This window comes from Cydia strobilella, chromosome 1, assembly GCF_947568885.1.
Source record: "Cydia strobilella chromosome 1, ilCydStro3.1, whole genome shotgun sequence".
In the NCBI taxonomy this organism is placed as follows: domain Eukaryota; kingdom Metazoa; phylum Arthropoda; class Insecta; order Lepidoptera; family Tortricidae; genus Cydia; species Cydia strobilella.
In genome coordinates this window covers 11,740,293-11,766,120 of record NC_086041.1, presented here as the reverse complement: position 1 = coordinate 11,766,120, position 25,828 = coordinate 11,740,293, and the positions used below count along the sequence as shown (strand labels likewise).

At 41.1% G+C, this 25,828-nt stretch overlaps 1 protein-coding gene across 1 annotated transcript in view; it reads left to right on the top strand.

Moving 5' to 3' along the window:
- LOC134741180 (protein unc-79 homolog) overlaps positions 1 to 25,423 on the top strand; it is a 45,815-nt gene extending 20,392 nt beyond the window's left edge. The window contains exons 22-56 of the mRNA XM_063673959.1: positions 52 to 189; positions 550 to 702; positions 5,204 to 5,340; positions 5,712 to 5,894; positions 6,637 to 6,793; positions 7,512 to 7,713; positions 7,970 to 8,146; positions 9,439 to 9,567; positions 10,363 to 10,495; positions 11,420 to 11,551; positions 11,823 to 11,928; positions 12,390 to 12,530; positions 12,843 to 12,975; positions 13,520 to 13,730; positions 14,466 to 14,568; positions 14,699 to 14,794; positions 15,044 to 15,120; positions 15,323 to 15,432; positions 15,740 to 15,838; positions 16,004 to 16,130; positions 16,503 to 16,597; positions 16,806 to 16,929; positions 17,271 to 17,383; positions 17,688 to 17,798; positions 18,117 to 18,255; positions 18,936 to 19,090; positions 20,321 to 20,448; positions 20,966 to 21,178; positions 21,589 to 21,817; positions 21,963 to 22,132; positions 22,311 to 22,495; positions 22,811 to 22,970; positions 23,183 to 23,407; positions 23,845 to 23,967; positions 24,835 to 25,423. Coding sequence (XP_063530029.1) covers positions 52 to 189; positions 550 to 702; positions 5,204 to 5,340; positions 5,712 to 5,894; positions 6,637 to 6,793; positions 7,512 to 7,713; positions 7,970 to 8,146; positions 9,439 to 9,567; positions 10,363 to 10,495; positions 11,420 to 11,551; positions 11,823 to 11,928; positions 12,390 to 12,530; positions 12,843 to 12,975; positions 13,520 to 13,730; positions 14,466 to 14,568; positions 14,699 to 14,794; positions 15,044 to 15,120; positions 15,323 to 15,432; positions 15,740 to 15,838; positions 16,004 to 16,130; positions 16,503 to 16,597; positions 16,806 to 16,929; positions 17,271 to 17,383; positions 17,688 to 17,798; positions 18,117 to 18,255; positions 18,936 to 19,090; positions 20,321 to 20,448; positions 20,966 to 21,178; positions 21,589 to 21,817; positions 21,963 to 22,132; positions 22,311 to 22,495; positions 22,811 to 22,970; positions 23,183 to 23,407; positions 23,845 to 23,967; positions 24,835 to 24,999 — 5,079 coding nt within the window. The 3' untranslated portion in view covers positions 25,000 to 25,423. The remainder of the gene's footprint in view (positions 1 to 51; positions 190 to 549; positions 703 to 5,203; positions 5,341 to 5,711; positions 5,895 to 6,636; positions 6,794 to 7,511; positions 7,714 to 7,969; positions 8,147 to 9,438; positions 9,568 to 10,362; positions 10,496 to 11,419; positions 11,552 to 11,822; positions 11,929 to 12,389; positions 12,531 to 12,842; positions 12,976 to 13,519; positions 13,731 to 14,465; positions 14,569 to 14,698; positions 14,795 to 15,043; positions 15,121 to 15,322; positions 15,433 to 15,739; positions 15,839 to 16,003; positions 16,131 to 16,502; positions 16,598 to 16,805; positions 16,930 to 17,270; positions 17,384 to 17,687; positions 17,799 to 18,116; positions 18,256 to 18,935; positions 19,091 to 20,320; positions 20,449 to 20,965; positions 21,179 to 21,588; positions 21,818 to 21,962; positions 22,133 to 22,310; positions 22,496 to 22,810; positions 22,971 to 23,182; positions 23,408 to 23,844; positions 23,968 to 24,834) is intronic.
- Positions 25,424 to 25,828: the final 405 nt, after the last annotated feature.

Sequence of the window (25,828 nt, the reverse complement as noted above, 5' to 3'; positions counted from 1 at the left end):
TATTAGACTGCTCAAGCCGTCAGTTTCTATTTTGAGAGCTCTATGTTATAGATAATGACCGCGACCGTGGAGACGATCACTGAGCAACTGGACATGGCTACAAGTTTGCCGGCGACAGATGCTCCGCCCATGGCTACAGCTCACACCATCACTTTGACGGACACTGATGTTGCTACCGCTACAGCTGACGTAAGTGCAAGAGGAGATAGGACTCTCAAGAAATAAAGTTTCGGTGTGATAGTCTCCTACTGGGTTTAAACTAATAGCCTCATACAAAAACTAGATTCTTAATAGTAGACTGTAATACCAAGGGAACAATTCAGACGAGCACCAATACCACGAGACTGAAATATTATGCAGTATTCACTTCTAATTTGTGTGTGCATATTTCCTATCCATCGATCGTTTTATTCTAAATTGTAAGACCTTGTTCAAAGTTACGAATCGCATCACCTTACTACTTCTGTATTACTGGTTACAAAGTCAACATAATTAAAGTCAAAGTTAAGTAGGTATTATGCATCTTATAAAACTAATCCTTTTCCACAGGTATCAACACCTAACTTGTTAGGAGACCATGAACCAATGGCAGAATCTGTAGATGAAGATATGACTAACTTCTGGCCGACTTCTGCTGGAAAGTTCCACTTCTGCATTGACGAGCTGCCCCAGGAGTTGCAGTACATACACCAGCTGTTACAGGTTAGATTGGATCTTATAGTAGATTGTTCGGATTCAGTTTATAAACAAGGAATACCTTTATTTGTCGGTGTGGGAATGCTGTTACGCAACGTGACCTGAGGTGGGCCCATTATCGGGGGGTATGTGGGACTGCCACCTCCCACCTCTTTACATTGAGAAAAGAGGGAGAGGAGCCTACCCACTACCCACACCGGCATTTCCCACAATATCTGGCTTGCGGGTTGCTACACCGAGTAAGGCGCTGTATGTGTCGCACCTGCATTACACCGCCACGGCTGCTGAAGTAGTGGAGTATGTACACCAGAAGACCGGCTACACGCTGAGGGTGTTCCAGCTTCGGTGGCGGCACTACGTGCACTTCAACTATTTTGTGGTGCGCGTGCCGCGACCGCTGCAGGGGACCAGTGCGGGGTGGGGGGGCGAGTGCGTCGACTTCTGGCCGAAGGGTGTCGTGTTTCGGAGGTTCCGGGGCAAACTGCCGAATCCGACATAAGATCAGACGATTACACGGAGCCACGCCGTTTTGTCGCCTAAATAGTGTTTAGTTTTTAAGTATGTAAAATGCATAACAATATATATGTTAGTCTGTAAGGTATTTGTAATATGGGCCTTGTTGCCTGATTTAAATCTTTAAATAAAAATAAATAAATAAATATGCCGTTTGGGGAGGCCATGACCTCCCCCCCCCCCAAAACAAGGAATACCTAGCCAACGTAAAGTTTAGTCCAAAATTTTCTTTCAAATGAAGAATTAAAGCCCAATGTTTCAATTTCAAATTCAGTCTTATTTTCACATGGTTCACAAATCTAAATTAATTTTGTATGAAGCGGATACGTCTGCGAACGATGCTATTAAGCTTAGAATAAAATTAAAATATTAAAAATTTTATTTTTATTAATTTATCCACTTTTAATTTAAATTTGATGAAATAACACAAGCAGACTTTTTATAAGTAAGTATATTAAAAGAAAATAGAAAATAAATTACAAGTGATAGTGACGCGGCAACATGCGTAGGCACAAGAGAGAGAGCCTATATCAGATGAGTGTAGACGCGGCGAGCATGAAACTTTGCTCGGCAAATATTCGTAGGGGCTTGCGTTCATATTATTCTAACATCCTCCACTGGACGCAAACCCATTGCTTCGGTAAAGGCCTTGTGTTTTGGTTGATGCAAGGCTTTCGTCAATACATCAGCCACCATGTCTTGAGACTTCAAGTATTTTACCAGAATTTGTTTAGTGGCTATTTTCTCCCTCACAAAGTGATACCGGACATCTATGTGTTTGCTTCTAGCACGGAATGCCTCAGTACCTGAAATGCTAATTGCACTTTGGTTATCACAAAATATAGTTATTGGTGATTGTGAAAGCTCTGGCCAAAAGTCATCTTGTAATTGCTTTAACCAGAGTCCCTCTTGTACAGCTGCAGATAACGACATATACTCTGCTTCAGCAGTTGATAGTGCAATAGTTGGTTGACGTTTCGAACACCAACTTATGGCGGCACCCTGAAAAATAAATGTGTACCCAGTACACGATCTTCGGTCTTCAGTGTTACCGGCCCAATCAGCGTCGCAGTAACCAGTAATATTTTCATTATTACCATTGAAGGTTAATTTATAATTGATTGTGGCCTTCAAATATCTTAGGACCCTCTTCAGCGTTGTCCAGTGTTGAGCAGTAGGCTGGCCATTGAATCTACTCAATGAATTGACAATGTATGCTATGTCAGGTCTTGTCCCTTGAGACAAATACAATAAACACCCAACGGCCTCATGATAAGGTATATCAGCCAGTATCTGTTCATTACTTTCAGCTTTCTTCAACTGTATATTTGCTTCGCTTGGAGTCCATACTGGTTTACTATCTAACATTCCAAAGCGACTTAAAATTTTCTCTATATAAATAGATTGGTCAAGTGATATTTCTTTATTCTTGCTTTCGGTAATCTTGAAACCAATACATTGGGTCGCTCTTCCCAAATCCTTCATATGAAATTTTTCTTTCAATTTTTCTTTGATCATACTAGCAGTGCTGTCATTGTTGAACAAGCATAGCAAGTCATCCACATATACAGTTACAAAAAATATATCTTCTTTGTCTAATATTCTATAGTAGATACATGGGTCTACTTTTGATCTGATCAACCCAATTTCCAATAAAACACTGTTTAACTTCTTGTTCCATTGTCTACTTGCTTGCTTTAGCCCATAGATGGCTTTGTTTAAACAGCATACTTTGTTTCCTTGTTCAAAGTATGGCGGCGGAGACATATATATTTCTTCTTCAACGTCACCCTGAAGAAACGCTGTAACAGCGTCCATTTGGTGTATTTTTAGCTGATATTTTGCAGCTAACCCAATGAGATATCTAATAGAGGAATATCTTACAACAGGTGCATATATCTCATGGTAGTCAATTCCTTTTGTCTGTTTATAACCTTTAATAACAAGCCTGGCTTTATAACGTGTTATATCTCCATTTTCGTTCATCTTTGTTTTATACACCCATTTGCATGGTATAACTTTTTTACCAGCCGGTTTATCCACTAGAGACCAGGTATTATTCTTTATTAACGATTGATATTCTTCATGCATCGCTTTTATCCACTCTGTCGCCTTATCATCTTTAAGGGCCTCTTCAAGGCTCTGAGGATCGCTGTTGAGCAAACTTGGTGTAGACTCAGCGTTCATGTATATAAGAAGTCGGTTTTAAATCAGTATCCTGCTTGTCACGGCGTGGTCTGAGTTTTATTTTGTACGACTGAGGAGTATGAAAGCTCTCATTATGATCAGGTACGTATGTTTCATCGTTGGGATCTTCATCTACTATAGGACTTGAGATTGATTCTTCGGTCTCTATCGGAGTCCTCGGTGTAGTTAGAACGTCTGCAAGATCACACACAGTAGAACTTGAGCTTTGTGTATCTGAAGTTTCCAGTGTAGTCTCATCGTCATCATCATCATCATCTTCAGACCTCATTTCAGGCTGTTCCGTTAAAGGTAAGTATATCACATCTTTCTTTACATTATTTACTTCATTTTTTAAATTTTTGTTTCTAACTTGTTTTCTTTTTGTTTCAGAGTTTTCAGGCGTGGCAGGAACTATATTTCGCTTCACACTTGATTCAAGAAACACGACATCTCTACTCATGATCATTTTCTTGGTCTTAGGATCCATAAACCGGTACCCTTTAGTACATTCCGAATAACCAACAAAAATAAACTCACTTGATTTTGCATCCAGTTTCTGTCGTTTTTCTTTTGGTACATGCACCATTGCCTTGCATCCAAATATTCTCATATGGCTCAAATCTGGTTTATTTCCGGTCCATACTTCTTCAGGTGTGATGTAGGCAAGTGCACGAGTTGGCGAGCGATTTACAATATACGCCGCAGTCGCCACTGCCTCAGCCCACAGGTCATTCTGTAAACCAGCATTTAAGATCATACATTTAGCACGTTCAATAAGCGTACGGTTCATTCGTTCGGATAACCCATTCTGTTCGGGTGTGTATGGAGTGGATGTCTGGTGCATTATGCCATTTTTCTTCAAATAAACATCAAAGTTTTTATTTATATATTCTTTCCCGTTGTCACTGCGCACTACCTTTATCTTTTTATTCAACTCATTTTCTACACGAGTTTTAAATTCTACAAATTTATCGAATACCTCGGCTTTACTCTTGATAAAATACACAAAAACTTTCCTTGAATAATCATCAATAAAAGTTGTGAAATACCTGCAACCTCCAACTGATGCGGTTTGTAGCGGACCATATACATCACTATGGATTAGCTCTAGCAACTCTTTTGCCCGGGAGCCACTACTTGGAAAAGGTTGTCTTGTTTGCTTTCCCTCTAAGCATGAAACACATACACAACTTTCAGACTGCTGTACTAATTGAACACCGGTAGCACAGTTTGGTATTTTATCAACATCATTAAAATTCAAATGCCCCATTCTCTGATGCATTAAGTAGGTATCTGTCGCTGTGGTAGCTGTCATCGCCTTAACTTCCTTATTAAAAACATTAAGCTTATAGGTATTGTTCATCTCAGTGCATGTAGCTACTATTTGCCCGGTCTGGTTTTTAATGTTACAGCCTTACAGACGCACAACAAATCTAATTAATCTATCTTTGATAATTCCTACATGATACCTTTTGTTTTCCAAAAAAAATTTATATATAATAGAAGAAATTTAATGTTGGCATGAAATAAAACTATGAAAACGGATTATATCGCGTAAAGGGTTCGAAACGTCGGGATGTATTATAAATTCAATATACGCGATATAATCCGTTTTCATAGTTTTATTTCATGAGTAACTTTCGCGGTAACCGAAGACAATATTATAATTTTGGCAACTAGGTTTCCGAACATGGATAGGTTAAAAAGCTGTTCCTGTTCAAATAAGGTTTTTTTTAAAGGAAAAAATTCTCTTGTATTGAACATTTACATGCCTTATTGGACTAAAATACAGTGACTTTCTGTACAGGAACTGAAAAGCACGTCCCATCCAAACGTGCTGTATCACTTGCTGCAGTGCTTGCAGGTGTTGGTTCTAAACGCTGACGCTCTCTCCGAACACAGAGGGTTCTTGATCTGGTGCCAGGAGAATCTGCTTATTGACAAGTAAGTGGTGGTTTATATTACATATTTGGACGCGAAGGGTATCATATAATTTTTTTCTCGAACATGCTCGGAAATGGTCGCATTTTGGTCGTAAATAAATCGAAAACGCAAAGTGCCTAATTTTTATCCCAGCGACGACAACGCACGGCCGCCGCGCTCTCGGCGCGGACGTAGCGGGTAAAAATTAAATTCGTATGATTCATTTTACTCTTAGGAGTAAAATAACCGATACAAATTCCATTTTTGTCCGCTGCGCGCCGGGCGCGTGCTGCATACATTATATATTTCAGTATTTCAGAGAAAAGCAGAAAATACCTCGTCAGAAAATGCCTTTCTTTCCATCCCTCGGCAACAATGTATTATTTTTACAGCTTGTGGAGCGTATGCGACGCGTCCCATTCAGCCATCTGCTCCGTGGCCGTGCCGGTGCTGCTGCACTGCTGCACGCTGGCCGGCGGCGGCGACGTGTTCTGCGCGCTCGTGCGCGACCAGTTCCACCACAGGGACGCGCGCGTCCGCTTCCGCGCGCTCGAGAAGGTCACCGTCATCATCAGGTGAGCGGTCATCACCATTTGGTAAAGTGGAAAAAAGATGAGATCACGATCATCATCTGTCCTCAAGTGATGCCATTGCCTAGTAAAGTAACAAATATTTTTGGTTATCAAAGTGTCACATCATTTTAATCCTTCAAATAATACCAACCTATGACAGATACCATAAGGGTTATACACACTTTTTAGCAAACCCGTTCGTGTTTTTCCTGTAGACATCGCAAATTTAAGGGAAACTAAAGCTAACTTTTACGCGGCACCTTTACAGGCGGAATACATTTTTTCAGTACTGGAGACTCAAATAAGAAAACGGGATATCTATGTACCAGAGTCGTTAACTTTGATTGTATTGTCCACAGAAGTGACCTTTTTTTATAAGGTGTTCGTGTCTTTCCTCTAAATATCGCAAATTTAAGGGAATCTAAAGCTAATTTTTACGCGGTACCTTTACAGGCGGGATACATTTTTTCAGTACTTGAGACTCAAATAAGAAAAACGGGATGTCTATGATACCAGAGTCTGGAAAAAACACAAATTAAAATATTTTCATAGAAAATAATTTAATCTGTTCTTAGAGGATACCAGAGTCGTTAACTTTGATTTTATTGTCCACAGAAGCGACCTTTTTCTAAAATGTATTTGACCCATAAACATTATTACAAAGGACACTATTTGACCATTCCCATTGGGAATGCTTTTCTATTGTCCCTCATACTTTTCTAATCATTGTCAATTTTGTCTCTAGATTTATGGACGGCTCTCCCATCAAAACAAGTCTGCCTCTACAGACGGCGCTGGCCACTGCCTTCTGTTACCTCATCTCGAGCATGGACGATATCAACGTGTATGTGGCGCAACGGGCCACCTTGTACATCGGAACTATACATGACAATGCCGTTGACGTAAGTATATTGTGTATTTATGGACGGCTCGCCCATCAAAACGAGCCTGCCTCTACAGACGGCGCTGGCCACTGCCTTCTGTTACCTCATCTCGAGCATGGACGATATCAACGTGTATGTGGCGCAACGGGCCACCTTGTACATCGGAACTATACATGACAATGCCGTTGACGTAAGTATATTGTGTATTTATGGACGGCTCGCCCATCAAAACGAGCCTGCCTCTTCAGACGGCGCTGGCCACTGCCTTCTGTTACCTCATCTCGAGTATGGACGATATCAACGTGTATGTGGCGCAACGGGCCACCTTGTTCATCGGCACAATACATGGCAATGCCATTGACGTAGGTAGGTATATTGTGCAAAATGTGTCTGTCTGTCTTTGACACTGTTGATTTCTGGACTAACTTAGTTAACTTAATCCAGAAATCAACTAGTTACTGGACTAGGGCAGATTTTTCTAAACAAAATATAAACCTTATTTAATTCATCGATTTTTTTAACCTACAGGGGAAATTCGGCCCATTAAGGCCTAGTTTCCACTCTGGGTTGGAAGCTTTACGTTTAAAACTATTGTCTAAGCCAACTCTTGGGATAAGTTGCCAAAGCAGGGCACGGGCAACGCTAAAACTAGGAAACTTTTATTTACTGATTTTGTTTGCTTTATCTTACCTATTTTGAGGTTGTTTGTTAGTTCACTCGTCACTCCTTGTTACAGTTGCTCGTATATTGTCTGGAGACACAATTCGATCTGGTGATCGTCGACCGGGCTATGGTACTGCAGTGCGTGTACCAGCTCCATAATACCCTGAGCGACCGCAATATCCTTTCCTGGCAGTTTTTCCTCAATCGCTTCGAAGCACTCTTTCTTGAAGCTCAGATCAACTCTAACAAAAATGTGGATTTCAACAACTTGAGAGGTTGGTGGAGAACTGTTTTAATTTAATTACCTTATTTAATTTTATTTGTAATCTTTGCTTTGCGTTTTCATTTGTTAAATTAAATGTTAATTTATTACGCCTATTTTAATTTTAGGAGATTGCTGTCGGGTGTTTTAATTTGCGGTAAGTTTTGTGTTTGTTTATAAGTTTTTTTCTCTGTGCCTCTTTTATATTTACAAATCACTACTTAATGCATTTAGAAATTAAATTAACGCAATAATTGCATTTTTAACAGAACTTGTTAGTACGGACACAAGCTCCGAATGGTTCCAGTACAAGGTGCGACGTGCTCACGAGGCACTTAGCGTTTCAGCAGTGAACACTTTAAGTGCCTCTTTCGGCACTAAGTGGCCGTACAAGAGGACTATCTCTGCACCTGCTACGATGCCGCCGCAGCCGGACAGACAACACGGTGAGTTCAGTAGAGATCTATCACTGTGGTGCTTAGCGTGTCTATTGTAAACACCTTAAGTACCACTTATGGCACTAAATGACCGTACAACAAGATTATGTGTCTGTTGTAAACACCTAATGTGCGTCCTTTGGCACGAAGTGACTGTATACAAGAGGACTAATAATCTGGGCCTATTTTAAAATGAACCATTAACAGGTGGTTAACTGTCGTGATGATTTCGTCACGTCACGTGATGTAACCATGACATATCGTCGTAATGGTGGGCCCCATACAAAATTGTCCTTTTTAGGGTTCCGTACCTCAAAAGGAAAAAACGGAACCCTTATAGGATCACTCGTGCGTCTGTCTGACTGTCCGTCTGTCACAGCCTATTTTCTCCGAAACTACTGGACCAATTAAGTTGAAATTTGGTACACATATGTAAGTTTGTGACCCAAAGATGGACATGTGACGTAAACAAATTAATTTTAAACACGGGGGCCACTTTTGGGGGCTAAATGAGAAAAAAAAAATAGTTTGTCAAACTATATCGTTTTACATATCAAATGAAAGAGCTCATCGTGAGAATCTAAAATATATTTTTTTATAATTTTAAGATAAATAGTTTAGAAGTTATTCAAGAAAATAGGCATAAAATGACCATTCCCCCCATTTATCTCCGAAACTACTGGGTCAAAAATTTTGAAAAAAATACACAAATTAGATCTTTACCTATAGATCACCGGAAAACCTATTACAAATGTGCAGTCAAGCGTGAGTCTGACTTAATTACTTAGTTTTTGATCCGACCCCTACGGGTTTTATAAAGACATTTCACATAAAAAAATACATTGTTTAAATTGTGTAATGTACGGAACCCTTGGAACGCGAGTACAACTCGCACTTGGCCGGTTTTATTTTAATTGGGATGAATTTCATTTGTTTGAGAATATATAAGACTTTATTTGCTTTATGAAAGGTTCTAAATAAATTGAAACAAAGTGTACGGCCTTACAAGGATAAGTTAAATTCAATTTAAATTGGCCTTACGATTAAAAAGCAGAAAAAAACTGCGTATTGTCCCCGTGGTCTCGGAGAAGACTGGCGAAAGTTGACATCAACACCTGGCCGCGCGAGTTTTTCGAACTACCCGCACTTGGTCTTGTTTATCAGCTTGAACGTTCTGCGCACTAGGGATGTAAGTGATGTAAGTCCCGTTTTACAATTTAATAGTATACAAAATTATATTTTATCCTTACAAACGAGTATGCAGAACAATTCTAGTAATAGATAAGGTGGTTGTATTCCAGAGCGAGAGAAGGTCTACTCCCGCCAGTACTCGGCGCCCCTCTTGAAGAGAAAGACCTCGAGATTTGGCCTGGGGCAGCTGCTGACGGCGCCCGCGTCTATACCGACTCCACAGCGCGCTAACAACCATGGTAAGTTTTGTTGTCTACATATTTGGTTAAGGGTACAAAACGAGAGTTTCTCATACGATTTGGAGCACTCTTAGCTTTAGGCTTAGAACGCACTGCGGTTTTTTCAAAAGCGGTTCCGCAACCGCAAAAAATGTAACGTACGGCATGCTTTATAAGCGCACGCACTTAAAAGACTGAAACCGCAAGAAATTAGACTGAAACCTCAAGAAAAAAACCGCAGTGCGTTTTAAGCCTTACTCAACGTCTACTGTACGATTATGTTCTAAGATACTCGTGAATATTTAATAAATTTATTGTTGAGTTAAATCGCATTTCATGTTGTTGTTTATATAGCTTATTTATATAGCTGTGTCGTGTGCGTGTGTGAATTTTTATTAATGGTGTCTATATGGAACCCACAGCATTAAATCAATACAAAAGTCAGAAATGATAGTCAAAGTCCGACAATCGTACTTAACTCGCGAAACGCTCCTAACAAAACGATGAGTGAACGTGACGTTAAGGTCACTGAGAGCTTATCTTGAAGCATGGAAAATAAGTCTAATTGCGATTAAGTCGGTGAAATATTGCGTTTACGAATATAGTTGCGATACAATCTTTTTTTGGATAAAATGTAAGGAATCGAATGTTACCCTTACTTTATTCTTTTTTGGAAGTTAAAAAAACTTTAAATTTTAAGACTAATATAGCATATTATGCTATCTATTTTACTAGATTTTGTGATAAATTTCAACATGTGTCATCATCCCTATTGTAAGGTCTGTTAAAATTATAGTAACATGGTTTGTCTTACAGAGGGCTTGCACACATTGTCAGGCCGGTCTACCGAGGAAATTATGACCGTGATGCCTAAAGCGGTAGACCTGGAAGAGGCTGACAGGGAAACCACTAATCTGCTGGTATTTCTTCTTATGCAGTTCTTGTCAAGGTAACATTTCATATTTTTAAATTCCATGCTTGTTATAATATTGTATGTAGCTGCAATTTGAAAGCAGTTAGACAGCGCTGTACGGCGCCTTACGTTTTGTAAAAATTGGATCGTCAAACGTTAGAGATTAGCCGGGTCCACACAGAGCGATCATACGCGCGAGGCAATTTCCTCGCGCACAAAACGGCCAGTGTAGACGTGCCTCGCGCTCGCCGCCTATGCTCGCTCTGTGTGTACCCGGCTATTGACGATGTAGTAATTGCATCATGTACAGTGTTGTACAACACTACTTCAGCTGTTAAGTTTTTGCCGATAATATTTACCACTGAATAAGAATAAGAATAAGAATGATTTATTGCAGTACTGTGTACATTTGTAGGTGGTAATCATGATACAATTACAATTTGTTTCAACAGTTACCCATTTCGGGTATGCAATACTTAAGTAACTTATGAACTAAACTTAAAATAACATGCAAAGATATTTACAAATTAATTACATTCCAATTAATATTCAAAATATTCTTTCAAACTATAAAATGTTTTTTCTAGTAGCCAGTTTTTCAACCTTACCCTGAATCGGTTACCTTCAAGTGCCTTGATATCAGCTGGAAGGTTATTGAATACTCGAATAGCTGTTACAAAAGTGCTCTTTTTGTATATGGATGTGTTTGTTTTTGGTAGTACAATGTTATATTTATATTGAGTCCTAGCATTGCACGTTGTTGAAGAGTGAGCTGTAAAGTAATAAGGCTGCTTTTTTTACAAATAAGCTTACTTCTAAAATGTAGATTCCTGTCAATGTAAGGAAGCGTTTCTCTCGGAAAACGTCCCGAAGTGAGTGTCTAAAATTCATGCGATAAATTATTTTACTGCATTACAAGTCCTAGTATTCGTCTGTCTGTAATTCTTATGTTAACCCTAGGTCTGACCAAGCTCATCCAAATGAAGACAAGCAATCGTTGAAAACGCAAGAGGTGGTGCTGAGACATCTGTTTCTGCTTCTGGGGTACAACTGTGTCGACAAATGTTTCCACATATCGCCACACACGTTAAGGTATCGTATTTGAATAATACCTTAAATAAACTAAATAATACATTAAACCAAAATTTTTGCGGTATAGGCTGTCTATGAGATATGTCCTCTGCGGAAGTGTTCCCATAAGACTGGCATTACTCCCCCGTGCGTTATCCGTTGTAGGTATGTACACTCTATACGAAATTTTTGAATTGGAATAAATATAAGAACAAATTACAGGCGGAATATTTTAAATTACCCTTCTTGGCTAAACATAATTACCTACTCATAACTGTTTTTTCGTATACAGGCAATCTGCAATCTTCAACGCGTTCATAGCGAACCTACCTCAGGTGTTGGACCAAAACCACTTGATGGGCGCCAGTATTGCTGAACCCACATTAATGCTGTTACAAGTAAGTGTCGTATGTTAGAATCACCGATTTTTTAATTTTACATGTTTTAGACTATTTTCCTTCATATATTGTCGTCGTCAGTCGTCGATTAAATTTTGGATTGGATGGAAAATATGAAATAAAACTTGAATATTTTGTTTCCTACCAATAAGTATATCTACTTACATGTGGCTTGTATGCACAAGTTTCCCAGTTACGTTACATACCAAAATCATGTTACATACTTAATTACCTGTAGGTAATATAGAACATTCTCCTCTATAAGGCTGCGTTTCCAGCAGGGATGAGCGAGGATGCGTAGCGAGGGATGTTTGTTAAGAATCAATAGAGACACTTCATTTACCTATCCGCTCTCAGTGCAGCCCTTTCTATTGGTTCTTAGCAAATAAAGAGCAGCCTTAAGTAGTGAGTTGGTATAAGATATTGTTACAGGTCATAATTTGTTTTTTTTTTTTTTACAGTTTTGCAGCAGCCCCGGCTCAAGCGCCGGAGTGACTGCCCCGATGTCCATGGCCGGCACCCTGGTCACTCACTCCCTACACGACCTAGAACCCCATGTCAGACGTCACTGGCTTATGGCTTTGTCCGTCGTCATGTACAAGGTATGACACTAATAAATCTTAAGATCGTATTGCAATATTCTACTATTTATGGCCTAAGCTGCACTGAAAGTTTTCCTGCGGCGCAACAGTACTCTCGTACGGTTTTTTTGCTTCAAGACAAACACTTGTGAACGCCGACCACAATTTACACCGGCTAGTCAGGTTCTTCGAACCCTGAGGGATTAACAACATTGTGGATAGCATCTAGGACCAATCGCCGGTCAGTTTACTATACCTATATAAAAAAAAAGATTGAATTAAATACTGTTTGATGCTGAATATTTTGCAAGAAATATGTCTTTTTTTTTGCAGTACCACTACGGCAGCGGGACATTGTGTGCGCAAGTCCAGTCGTTAGTTCGCATCGTGCTCAACACTGTAGAGGCGCAGTACCACGTCTGTAAGCGCATCCCGCCCATGATCGTGATGCCACACACCACGAGAGGTAGGTGTACAACTATAAAGAAGCGTTTTTATCTGAGGTCGCGATCCCCTTGAGGTGCACGTAGTTTTTCCAAGGGGGGGTCGTAAAAATGCTTTTATATCAGGGGATCACATTATGAAATAGATTAAAAACCGGCCAAGTGCGGTTCCGTACCATTATGCAAAAAACGGCAAAAAAATAACGTTTGTTGTATGGGAGCCCCACTTAAATATTTACTTTATTCTGTTTTTAGTATTTGTTGTTATAGCGGCAACAGATCATCTGTGAAAATGTCAACCGTCTAGCTATCACGGTTCATGAGATACAGCCTGGTGACAGACGGACAGACAGACCGACGGACGGACAGCGGAGTCTTAGTAATAGAGTCCCGTTTTTACCCTTTGGGTACGGAACCCTTATAAAAACACTGCTAATGTTAAGTATAAATTATTTTACCCGGCTACTTATGTACTTATTCGACCAGTATTCTACTAACGAGTCTCTACAGTAATCTACTATTAGGTAAGGTTGTTTAGTTGACTCTTTCTCAATATTTGTCCTCCAGAGCTAAGCCAGCCGTCCCTCAAGTCGTGCGCGGCCCCGGAGCGCGCGGGGGCGGGGGCGGGGGCGGGGGCGGCGGGGCCGGGGGCGGGGGCGGCGGGCAGCCCCGCGCCGCTCGAGCGCAGGCCCAAGCCCGCGGACGCCATGCCCACGCACTGGGAGCAGCCCGCCAACAAGTCAGTACCTTCCAGAACCATACCGCATCGAGATGTCAGGTGGGCCTTAGTGTGAGGCCTGAGTGGACGCTAAACATGTTAAACAAATGCAAGCGTATAGGAGAGGTGCACCTGCTCAAATCACCTGTGAGCCCGACGCCACGCTGCACGCCCCGCCGAACGCTCCGCTTCGAGCGTCCACTCAGGCCTTACACTTAGCCTTGAGCACCACTCCTTTCTAGTTCACAACCATATTTGCGATTTGTTGAGCACGTAGAGTCCGACTACGTCAAGTTTGCATCGATTTGACAGTGACAGTGCGTTTTGCGTACACGTCTCATAGGAGACTCATACTTGACATAACACTTACAACATACAAATAAATTTATTTCATTACTTTTTATAGCTGTTCTTAGTTATAGTATAAGGGTTAGGTGGGTAATTAGTCCATCTTAAGTATAAAGAGCAAGTATTAGGTAAGTATTTATCTATACATTGTGCAACAATTTATTGGTGTAAGTAACGAAAAAGGTGCGGGTATAGCTTGCTGGATTTAAACCCGCCCTTGGTCAGCTAATTGGAAAGGTATTAAGAGAAGAAGAGTTTTTTTTGGTTTTCTAGATAGGTGCGACTTGAAAAATGGTTAACATCATTGCTTCTGTATATATATTTCTTCTCCGAAGAACACTTCTGTAATAATATCCATTGTCAATACGATTTTCTCACCAATTCGTGTCATTGATGTTAAAATTCATCTGCATATTTGTATACAGTGTAGGTACATCTTATCGGCAGGTATCAGCAATGGAGCCTCGAGCATGAGTCGTCAGAGAGCGAGCTGATCGCTATTCCTGAAACCAGCGACGTCGACACTACTGTACACGGAAGTACTGCACCGGTAATCATTTGTCCTTATAGTTTAGGACATATACATTATTTGTTTAACACTTGGAGTATCTATAGATATTTTCACTACTATATTATCTAGATAAATATACTATATATATTTTTATTACTTTTTTTTGCAGGGTTCCTTTGATGAGCCGTCGCATTACGAAGATCCGCCACCAAAGATCGAGACCGTTGCCACCACATCGGCGCCCCACCCACCGCTTAGCAAGATTGTAAGTTTAATTATTTACGTACTTACCTCGTCTTTTCTTTGCGATTTTATTTATCATCGAATTAAAGCCGGTCCAACAACTTTTGTCAGTAGAAAAAGGCGCGAATTTCCCCTTCCCACCTACCAACCAACCCACCAACCCTTCGCACCTACATTTTTTTAACTTGCCGCTTTTTTCTATTGACGGAAATTTCTTACCAGACTATACATAATTTTATTATTATATTTAAATAATATTATTTGTTGTCAGGCTCAATTGGGATCTCGTTCTACACATCAGTTGTCTACTAGTTCTTCGGTCTCCATTGGTAGTGACTCTTCGAATTTGTAAGTAAAGTGAGCTATTCGCTTAGCACCTTTTTATACAAACTTCTATGCAGGGGGGGGGGGGGGGGTACCTTTTCTCTGCAGCTGACTTACATAACTTTATTTGACGCGCATACATAAAATTCGGCCTTAAACCTTTTAGAAATTGCATTGTCCTTGTAGCTATGTTTTTGCTTTATAAATCTAAACTTTTCGTTTCCAGAAAGTCTACTCCAATGAGTGGCCAATCTGTAGAGATTTGGCCCGATCAACTACACGGGCCGCAGACTTCACCGCGGGCTAAAATATTGGGAAAACAGAAAAGGATCATTGGTGACGAACATGAATTTTATATTGAACATTCTACAACCTCTTTTTGTGTCCTCAATCACTGCTAACCTACAGACATATGTAGCGAAAATACTTCGTAGGTGCGAATTGACAATGTGTCATGTTAATACATGTACCTACCAAAGATACATCAAAGCGGTTGGCCGAATCAAAAACCTACTTTTGCTTAAAAACTGAAATAAATGACCAAGCCCTCTAGTGGCGGAGGCCGGATTCGATCCAGCGTCTTCATTTTACGCGGATAACGTCCTGGGCCTCTGGGCTTATATCTTATTTTGTTATTTATCAGTGGGCAGCAGCACATCTCCAGACACGGCGCCTTCTTCAAACGGTGACGGGAACTTCGCAGCCTGGCCACCGCACCGCAAGGACAATGTTAAGAGCCCTGGTAAACACACTTACACTAGTATACTTACTTACTACTTTACGTTATATTGGCATTCAGAATTTTCTAGATTTCTGCTTTCTATGGCGGTCAACGGTTTACCAATTTTAATTGTCATTTAAAATGACGACCTTTAGTAAGAACATGTTTGTCTATTCCATTTGCCAGTGCGCGCCTTCACTAACGCATACGCGTCGCCGGAGTCGCCGCTATCGAAGATGGAGCTGGCGTGGAACGCGCCCTCGCCGCTGCATCACCAGCCGCACCAGCCCTTCCACATCCCACCACCAGAGAGGTACACTTCAACCTCTAGCCGCCCAGAGGGCTATAAAAAGGCTTCCCATTCCATGTGGACGTACGGCTAGAGGTTAAACTGACTGTCATTTTTGAGTGTTTTGCTGGATAGAATCTATATTATATCCAGCAAAACACTCTCTTTTAATTGATCACTAAAGTCATGCTCTCTTGGTCACATAAAATACAGGCTTTTAGGTTTATCTGCAACAAAGGTACGGGGTTTATAAAATAAACTGAACGGCTTTTAGAAAAGTGGTGCCTGGGGCATATTTATTATATGTCTTTTCGTATCGTTCGTTTCGTATCGAACGTTTACAATATTATTTATGTTAGGACTTACTAGTGTATTAATTACTGAATACTATTCCAGATTGCTGCCCATAGGTCCGAAGCCTAATAAGGACCAGTATCCAGTTTTCAACGCCCTGATCGATCGTGTACGAGAAGCTCTTACTTTACCACCAGGTACCACTCTCCGCCTCGCTGACGATACTTGTCCATTTCTTATAGATTCAGTATTTTGGTTTGGTAAATGAACATCACCTAGTGACTGCAATACAAATTTATTACCTTATTAGTACAAAGCAATGTGATTGTCCAGGCGTACGAAGTAATACCAGTGTTATGTCATATTTTCTTCAATAGCTTAATCAATTTTAAAATTTTCACGTAGACGATTCAACCGACAAGACAGACTCCAGTAGCCAGCACGAGCCAGAGCCGACGCCGGAGCCGACGCCAACGCCGACATCGAGGCCACAGGACTTAGCCAAGAAACTCTCGTCTGAGGGCGCCACGTATGTATTTGTACTAGTTATATTCTCTTAATTGTATTACCCCTGCTTTAGTCTTTCGTTTTAGACATCTCTTTAATTAAATCGGTGAATCTAAGTTGTAATCTAGAATTTTTGCTCTTGCAGACCTTGCTTAATCTAGGAATGTGTAGGCGTGGTACCTCTACGTACCCATCTACGATTTCCCTCTATTAAATAAAAGACTTATTATGTTTATGTAGCATAAGACCGGACCAATGAGTGGAATGAATGTTTTAATTTCTCAGTTCCAAAATTAAATAAAAGACTGAATCCGATTATGTACCTAGCATAAGATCGGGCTAATGGTTGTTTTAATTTGCCAGTCGGTCTCGAGGAGCGTCGCCCCGGCGCCTGGCCCGACAGGCCGCACAGCTCGGCTCCCCGCCCACGCCACCGCCGCCACCGCAGCCGCCCACCGCGAGACCGCAGAGTTCAGGTACCTACATCAATATAGAAATGTAGAATTTAGTCTAGCATAACAAAGGGAGGTTTTGGAATTTTACTGAGTAACTTTTACTATGGGACCAACCACGAAATAGCGAAAAAAATTTTTACCCTCCCATAGAAAAAGGACCAGCCAAAATGTACGAAATAGCCACATTTTTTTCGCGGTTTCGGGGTTGGTCCCATAGTAAAAGTAGAATCTCAAAACCTCCCTGGAAACGGGAATGCACTTATTTTTTAGCCACCAGAGTATAAAGACTCTTAGTGTTCAGTGTTTACGTGGTGGGTCGTTGCAGAGAGCGCGACGGAGGGCGGCGGCGGCTGGTGGGAGGCCGCGAGCCGCGCCGGACGCCGCGCCGCGCACGCCGGCACCGCGCCGCGCCCCGACACCACGCTGCAGTACCGCTGTCAGTCCCTACATTTTACTTTTGTTGCGACGACCGATCGGCATAAATCATGATTTCAAACTTGTAGAAAGACTGTAATAGTAGAAAGTCTACAGTTAACAGATTTTAAATATTGTGCGACGTCCCCAAACAGATCGACAGACAGTCACTTTATGCTGGTAGGCCGACCGGCTTCTTTCCTACAAAAAGTGCCCGGCAACCGTGTAGATGTAATAAGCGCTTCTGACCCAATCGTTGGGAATAATTGAACGTGGGAAGCACGAGACCGAACTTCGTAGAGATTTGGCTTGAGACACTTATTGCAATTCAATGTCTCAGGCGCTGAATGTGGCACAGCAGTCGAGCAATACAGTGATGAAGAGCTGGGGCTCTGCGTGATCATCCTGGCCACGTTTGTGCACCGCGAGCCGTGTGCTGCGGCCGCCATGCTTCCGGCGTTGCTGCATAACGTCAGCAGGTAAGTTTCCCTTTATTTCTCTGTAGATACCTTTTTTAGAGCAAGTTTTAGTGTAATAATTTTTCATGCAATAAAAGTACCTACTATAAATAAATAAATAAAAAATAAATATTATAGGGAACATTATCTCTTACACAAATTGACCAAGTCCCACGGTAAGCTCAAGAAGGCTTGTGGCTATAAAATGATCATATGAATTAATGTTATTTCTAGAAATGATAAGTTTTTAATAATTGCGAGCAAGGAAGATCTCTCTTAGATCTCGTATATTTTAGTATCTTAAAACCGGTAAGAAAAGCAATGCAATAATTGAGGAGTGTCCTTTCAAAAGGCCTTATTTTTGTATGGTGTTCAAGAGAAATAAGACTCCTCAATTATAATGTTAACATAATAATCATGTGATTGGGAGGCGTGTTCTAAATATTGGTTTTAATTTGTGTTTAGGTCAAAACAAAATTGATTAAAACCATCTGTCAAGCACGAACTAACTGAAAAACCAACAACGTTTTGAAAGGTGATTAATTACGAAGAACGCTGCTTGAAAAGGTAGAATAATGTCTCGCGTAGGATTACCTATTATAGTTACCTCTCACCAGCTTCAGTATTTGCAGAACCAGGAGGCGTTGTTAGGGTCAAGCCGTTCAGCTTATAAACCCCCGACCCCCGGTACTTGTTGGCAGGGTGGTTCAACTGGGCAATTACGCTTGGCAGACGGAGACGAACACCCGTCTGCCGGGCAGCGCGGTGTTCGTGGCTCACCAATTCCTGCGCTGTGTGCTGCATCAACTGGCGCCCAACAATGTGTTTCTGCAAATATTCCTGCTAAGGAGTCCCGGTAAGTGTTATCATTCTTGACAGGGTGGCCACCTTGGCAACTACGCTTGGCAGACGGATGCGATCATCCGCCTGCCGGGCAGCGCAGTGTTCGTGGCTCACCTTTTTGTACGCTGTGTTCTGCATCAACTGGCGCCCAACAATGTTTTCCTGCAGATAAATATTCCTGTCTAGGAGTCCCGGTAAATTTTCACGAGGATAATTTGCCAGCATTCTACGGCATCACATGATAAATGAGATTTTTTTGCTACGGTTATGTCAACAGACAGGCTTGTCATCTTCTAGGTTCCTTTAACGTTTTGTTTAGGTTTCGTTAATCTTGTTGCTTCGTTACATTTTTTTATGGCATGCAGATAGACGACCATTTTTAGGGCTCTGTACCCAAAGGGTAAAAATGGGACCCTATTACCTAAGAGGATATAATAGGATACAGCGGTACTGTCATAGTAAATTTTTTAAACACAGTAAATTCACTGCCATCTATCGACACACTTTAAAACTAAAAATGAAGATTTATAAAAATACGATAAAACGTATTTAAATATGGATAAATGATTTTTTTTATTAGCATTAACTATTTTTATTATTTTGACCCATGTTCTTTCACTGATATGCGTTAAAATTGTTAAATAACAAACGAAACCGTCAACGCCCTCTATACGAGAGTAGGCCAAAGGTAGTGGCGCCATCTGATCGAGAATCAAACTTTCGTGATTTTCGAGGCACGTTTTTAGGGTTCCGTACCCAAAGGGTAAAAACCCCTATTACTAAGACTCCGCTGTCCGTCTGTCACCAGGCTTTATCTCATGATCTGTGATAGCTACAGTTGAAATTTTCACACATGATGTATTTCTGTTGCCGCTATAACAACAAATACTAAAAAGTACGGAACCCTCGGTGCGCGAGTCCGACTCGCACTTGGCCGGTTTTTTTTTCCTTAGACTGTATCCATCTATTACGGAGTTATATCTATATTTGCTATTACTAAGACTCCTCTGTCCGTCTTTTTGTCCGTCTGTCTGTCTGTCACCAGGCTGTATCTCATGAACCGTGATAGCTAGACAGTTGAAATTTTCACAGATGATGTATTTCTGTTGCCGCTATAACAAGAAATACTAAAAAGTAAGGAACCCTCGGTGGGCGAGTCCGACTCGCACTTGTCCGGTTTTTTTTCTCATTAGTCTTTCTGGCATAGTTCCATGACTTTCCGTAACCAAATGATATCCAATAGAGAAACAACGGCTGATGTTCTTCAAGAGCATCGCGCAGGCTTTCGTCGATTTCAACGAGTTATACCCGTGTGGGCCGCTGCAACTCGTAGTCGAGCATTTGAACTCTAAGAAGACTCTGCCCATCGATGTGAGTAAACTCCTTATGTAACTACGTATTTCGGGTCTTTGAAATCTCTTTAAAAAAGAATTTTGGCTTTGTTATGGAGCAGTAAAAGCAATTAATAATTTATATTTAATGAAACAGTTACAACAGCCTAATTTTAGGGTATTTATTAAGACATTTATAAATGTGTATGGCTATAAGATATAACACAGAGAACTGATATACCTATAGTATTACCATCAATCGTAAGCATACACAGTTATCAACATTTATTTACTTATATTGTCCTATAAGCAGTTAAGAAGTTTTAGAAGATTAATGGTGTAATTTGTAAACGCTTGTCAAGTCTAATAAACCTTTGATAATCGTTTGTCCTTATCCGTTATTTTGACATTTGTGTTTGTAAGAAAGGGACGAAATTTAAAGGTGTGCTAAGTGTGATTGATGATTTAGGGGGGTTAGAAACTAGCTTGGAGTATTCGTCAGTTTATACTAAAAACCTTTTAAGAAAATTGTGATCTAAAAAAAGAAATGTTTTCAGCAAATATCCGCGATCGCGTCAAACATCTGCCTGTACCTGTCGTGCCTGGCGCCAGAAGTGTTAGGCCCGACCACCGCCTGCTGCGCTTTACTTAGTCAGCTAGAAGCGCTGTTCCGCTCCATAGTGCTGCAACTGCCAGCTTTGGATGAGCCTGGCACGCTGTTGCGAGCCGCCGCCGCCGTGCTGAGGATACCCGGCGCTAATCAGAATAAGGTCAGTGACAAATGACTATCGCTACTTGGGGGTTAGCGATAGTCATTTCCTGCTCGCTTGCTACTTCAGTTGTTAAAATATTCAGCTTTTATAAATAATGTTAATACCTTGAAATGTGCCAATATCCAACGTTTTTTAGTTATTTTTCTGCCATATTCTGAATCTCAAATCATCATCAATACCAGTAATTGAGGTTATCGGTTTTTTAATTCTCCGCAAGAAACAACATCATACATGAAATATTTTCGCAATGCAATTCTGCATAGTGCTGCGAAGCTGTTTGTCTTATGTGTGTAATAAACGAATATTAATTTTGTATATACATATACTACACTTGGTTAAAATTGAAAGTGGCAAGCAATATTAGATACGTATTGCTTACTTGAGTAACTTGGACCATTCTTACACAGAGCATCCTCGAGCCAATCTCCAAGATGATCAGCTACTCCATCCAGAACTACGTCGTGAAACTATCCATCATTTCGGAGCTGAGCGCCGTCTGCGTGCGAGTGTTCAGTCGCGACCGAGACAAGTTGCTGGTGTGTCGAGTGCTTGTGTTCGAGCTGGTGCAGGCGCTCCGTACGAAGACAACCATCCCGGACGAGAACCTGTTCATACTCATTCAGTTTGTGCTGCAAGGTACTTATGGACTAAGTCCAATTGTTTTATTGGATTTATTTAACGGAAGCCTTATCGGGCTCATTGTGGGGCTAGGTTTTACTGTGTGTAGTTTGAATTTTGTAATATTGACCCATTTTTTTTACATTTGCTTTTTCCACGCCAGGTCACAACTGCACCCTAGTCCTCCCGCCGGCGCTGAACACAGGCGACCTGCTCACACCGAGCGGTCCCGAGGCGCGGGACCTCGGAGCCGGTGCCGTGGACTGTATGCGGCCGCACCTGCCCGACATGATCGATCTACTCCAGGACCCGCACCTGCTCAACAAGATCAAGGTACCGTGAACACAAGCTGCTCATGCCAAGCTGCCTCCATGTATCACAGTGGTGGACATGTGGACGACAAATGCCCATTCATGGACCTTTTTTATTCTAATGTCAAATGAAATTGAGGCATGCAAAGAGGGAGAGACAGAACTATATGTATAGTAAAGTGTACGTTTTCTGTCACCAGGGATCCGTGTCCAAGTCAATAGTGAACCGCAACCTGATTTGTCTCAACGAGGATACGCTAGGGGCGATCGTGAAAGGCGGAATCGCTCAGTACGTTGCCTTAGAACTGGCAGCGGAAAGAGGCGGTAAGGCCTGCTCGCAGGGTCGCCATGTGTTGCCTTGGCTCACCACCACAGCATTACCTGGGTTAGTATAAATTTTTCTGTGTGAAGGACTTCTCTATTTTTCTCCACTCGGCCCTAACGATTGTTTTTTTTTACTGTCCGTGAAGAACGCATATAAGTCATTCCGCTATCACGTTTTCAGTCTGTCTGGGCCTCAGTAACTAACTTAGCACCTTTGCAGATGTATGCAACAGATATGTCCATATTAGCCACGCCTCGTCCTGCCTTATCGCAAATCCGTTTATCTGATTCGATCAGTTCTGTGAATACCTAGTTTACTACGTTCTATCGCGCGCTGATAAAAACAGAAACAGAACACTCTTATTTTCCATAACAGATCGCGAGAAGTCAGCGAGTGCATCACCCGCGTCCGCCTCGTGTCCTGGCTGGTGATGGGCGCCCTGTGCAACGCTTGCGGCGGCGCCGGCTCCGAGCCGCAGCCGCTGCAGCAGCCCGTGCCGCAGGACGCCAACTGCCACATCACCGACCACATACAGGTGTCTGACAGAAACTATTGAACTTAAACAAGTGTCGAGAATCCCTTTATCTCTCGATCCTTAAGCTTTGATCGTCACGCATATTGTTGTGCGCTTAGGGGCGTTGGAAAAACGCAGTAGATTCCTTTAGAACCACACAGTGCGTGACCGTTTAGGTTCCAGAATGTGAGGACGATCGCATCATCATATCATCTGTCTGTTCGTTTTTCCAGACAATAATGTCTTCATACGTGGAGCAAACAAAACCAGCGCCTCAACGAATGAATGCGCTTTTTCACGCTTTCATCCTCTGCCACCTGTGGACCCTGTACCTCGAAGAACTAGCGGCGGCCAGCACCCCTAGTAGCGAAGCGAACCACACCACTGTGTGTATCCTGCTGGACTTCTGGTGCAAGCTGGTGCCGAGCATACTACAAGTCGCCGTGCAGTCGAAATTGGTTCGTATGTTAAACCTATTTAAGTCGGAATCTCTTTAGAACGGAATCGGTCTTCGCTTGTTGCAAGAATTATATATTATTTACGCTTGTTGTGCCTGTTGTTATCGTTGTAAATTGACGACTTAGCTATGCTGGTGTAGCCATATCGAACGCTGCATTAATTTGACGACGAAGTACATACGTGTGTCCAAAAAAGTGTACATACTGCACACCTTTTTGTCGCATTTTCCATCAGTTATTTCGTAATTCACAATCGTCTGTCAAATCCAAAATACCGGTAATTTTTTTATGTCGTACTCCATCACTTAGGCATCGTAGTTGAAGAAAGAAACATAATTTAACCATAGCATTTGAAATTTCACGAATAAGGGGTCAATTTGTCGTTTTTTGAATTATATGCCTTATTATCTGTCATATCAAGTTAATTTCTATCGCAGCTGGCGGAAACGGTGAACCTGCATTTCCTGAGCTTGCTGGAATCTCTGCTGGAGTGCAACTCCACGGTACTCAACAAACTTCTGCCTCTCTGGACGCCCATCTTACATTCACCGCTTTTCAGTGTAAGTATTTTTCCCGATATTCATTGACATACAAGAAAAGTAACTCAAAAAGTCGAGCTTAGCGCACTAGACTATAAACGGTTTGTATCGGTTCGAAGACTTACGAGTTCTTAATAATAGGGGCCATTTTAGAAATAATTACCGGTTATTTTAGATTTATTTAGTCATCTTTTAGTTTAATAATGTTATTTAATAGTAGATTGTTAACCAGGGGATGAAAGGCACTCATCCCTGCCGAGGTATTTTGGCGCTCGAACGCAGTGAGAGCGCCAATAGTCCGAGGCAGAAATAATGCCTTTCGCCCGAGTTAAACACTCTACTTTTCATTTCGAATACGAGGAAAGTAAAATGCATGTGTTTTTTTTAAAAACATGACTAAGTATACATTTTTATAGTATTTCTTGAGGGTACTTTCAATTAACAATTCAGACAAAAGTATCGTTATTTATGAAATGGAGAGTCAAATATCAGAATGGAAATTGTATAACAAATCCATTTTAACTCAAATTTCAATTGCTTATCGTAAAAAAAATCGTACTTCGAACGTAAAATACTCTAGTGCAGCTGCAGACACGTATCATTATCTGCACACCTTTTAGAACAACAATGACCCTGAAAGAGGGAGGGGGAGAGGAGAGCATGACAAATGAAAAATATATTTATTTAATTTATTAAAATTAATAAAGCCAGCTTTAAAAATTCTTAGTTACCAACTAATATGTTATGCAAAAGGCTTCTTTTAAGGAAGCAAAATATATCATCTATTTCAATTTATAACATATATAATACTGTGACTACAAACACAAATTAAAATAATTTGATTTGTTCCCAAAGTTGTGTAAAATTGAGTGGATGTTTTGCTCCTAGATGCCGCCACACGTAGCTGAACGTGTGGCGGCGTGCCGCGCGCTCCGACCGGAAGTGGTGCGCGCGCAGAAGCCCGCCACCGGGCGCCCGCAGCGCCGCCTGCTGCGCCTGCTCGCCAAGATGGCGCAACTAGAGCTGCAGCCGCACGCCTTCTACTTCATATAGACGGCGTACAAGTATGTGTAAACAGAACAACAGAAATGCCACCGCGCGCCTACGCCTACACTTTGTTTGAACAACACCATGCAGTAACGTTCCACGCGCTTCGTCCACGCAGAAACCCGAGTTTAAATACTACATGTTGTTGAGTAAAAGAAACTACTCTTTTATCAACACATTCCCCGTATCCGAATAAAGACCTGGATCCTGGATTTTTAGATATCAAAAAAAATGCAATCATACAGGATAGGTTACTTGCATACAAAATATTTATGTGAACTTGAGAGGTCAGTTAAATACTTCGGTGATTATTAAATCTAGATACTAATTAGCTGTTTGTACGTGTCTAGTATAGGTCTGTTACGATTTTCTAGTCCATAATCTACTGTGATTTTATTTACTTTATAATTTAGCCAAATCCGTGTCAAAATAGATATGTAGTCAAAAATTGTTATTTGTTTAAGAAAATCTACATTGATGTTAGGGTATTAATAAAACAATTTGAATATAAATTCTATTTCTTTTTGATCCTTAGTCAAATGCTACCGAACGACTAACCATGTTTATTAGACGCATGTAAGATTGAAGTTTGACAGATAGTCTGATATGTTTATTTAAAATTGCACCATTAGGTACCGGTTAGTTTTTACTTGTTACAAAGCGGACGGCCAGTGTTGAATGCATGTTTTGTCACGAAAGAAACAGCTTTGACGTGGTATAAGTTAAGTATATAAAGCACATTAAATGCTAACTTTAATAATATTTTATACAATCGTGATATAATAGAGAGCTTTTCAGTCAAGTACCGTCTTTAGGCCACGAAGCTTGCATAGTT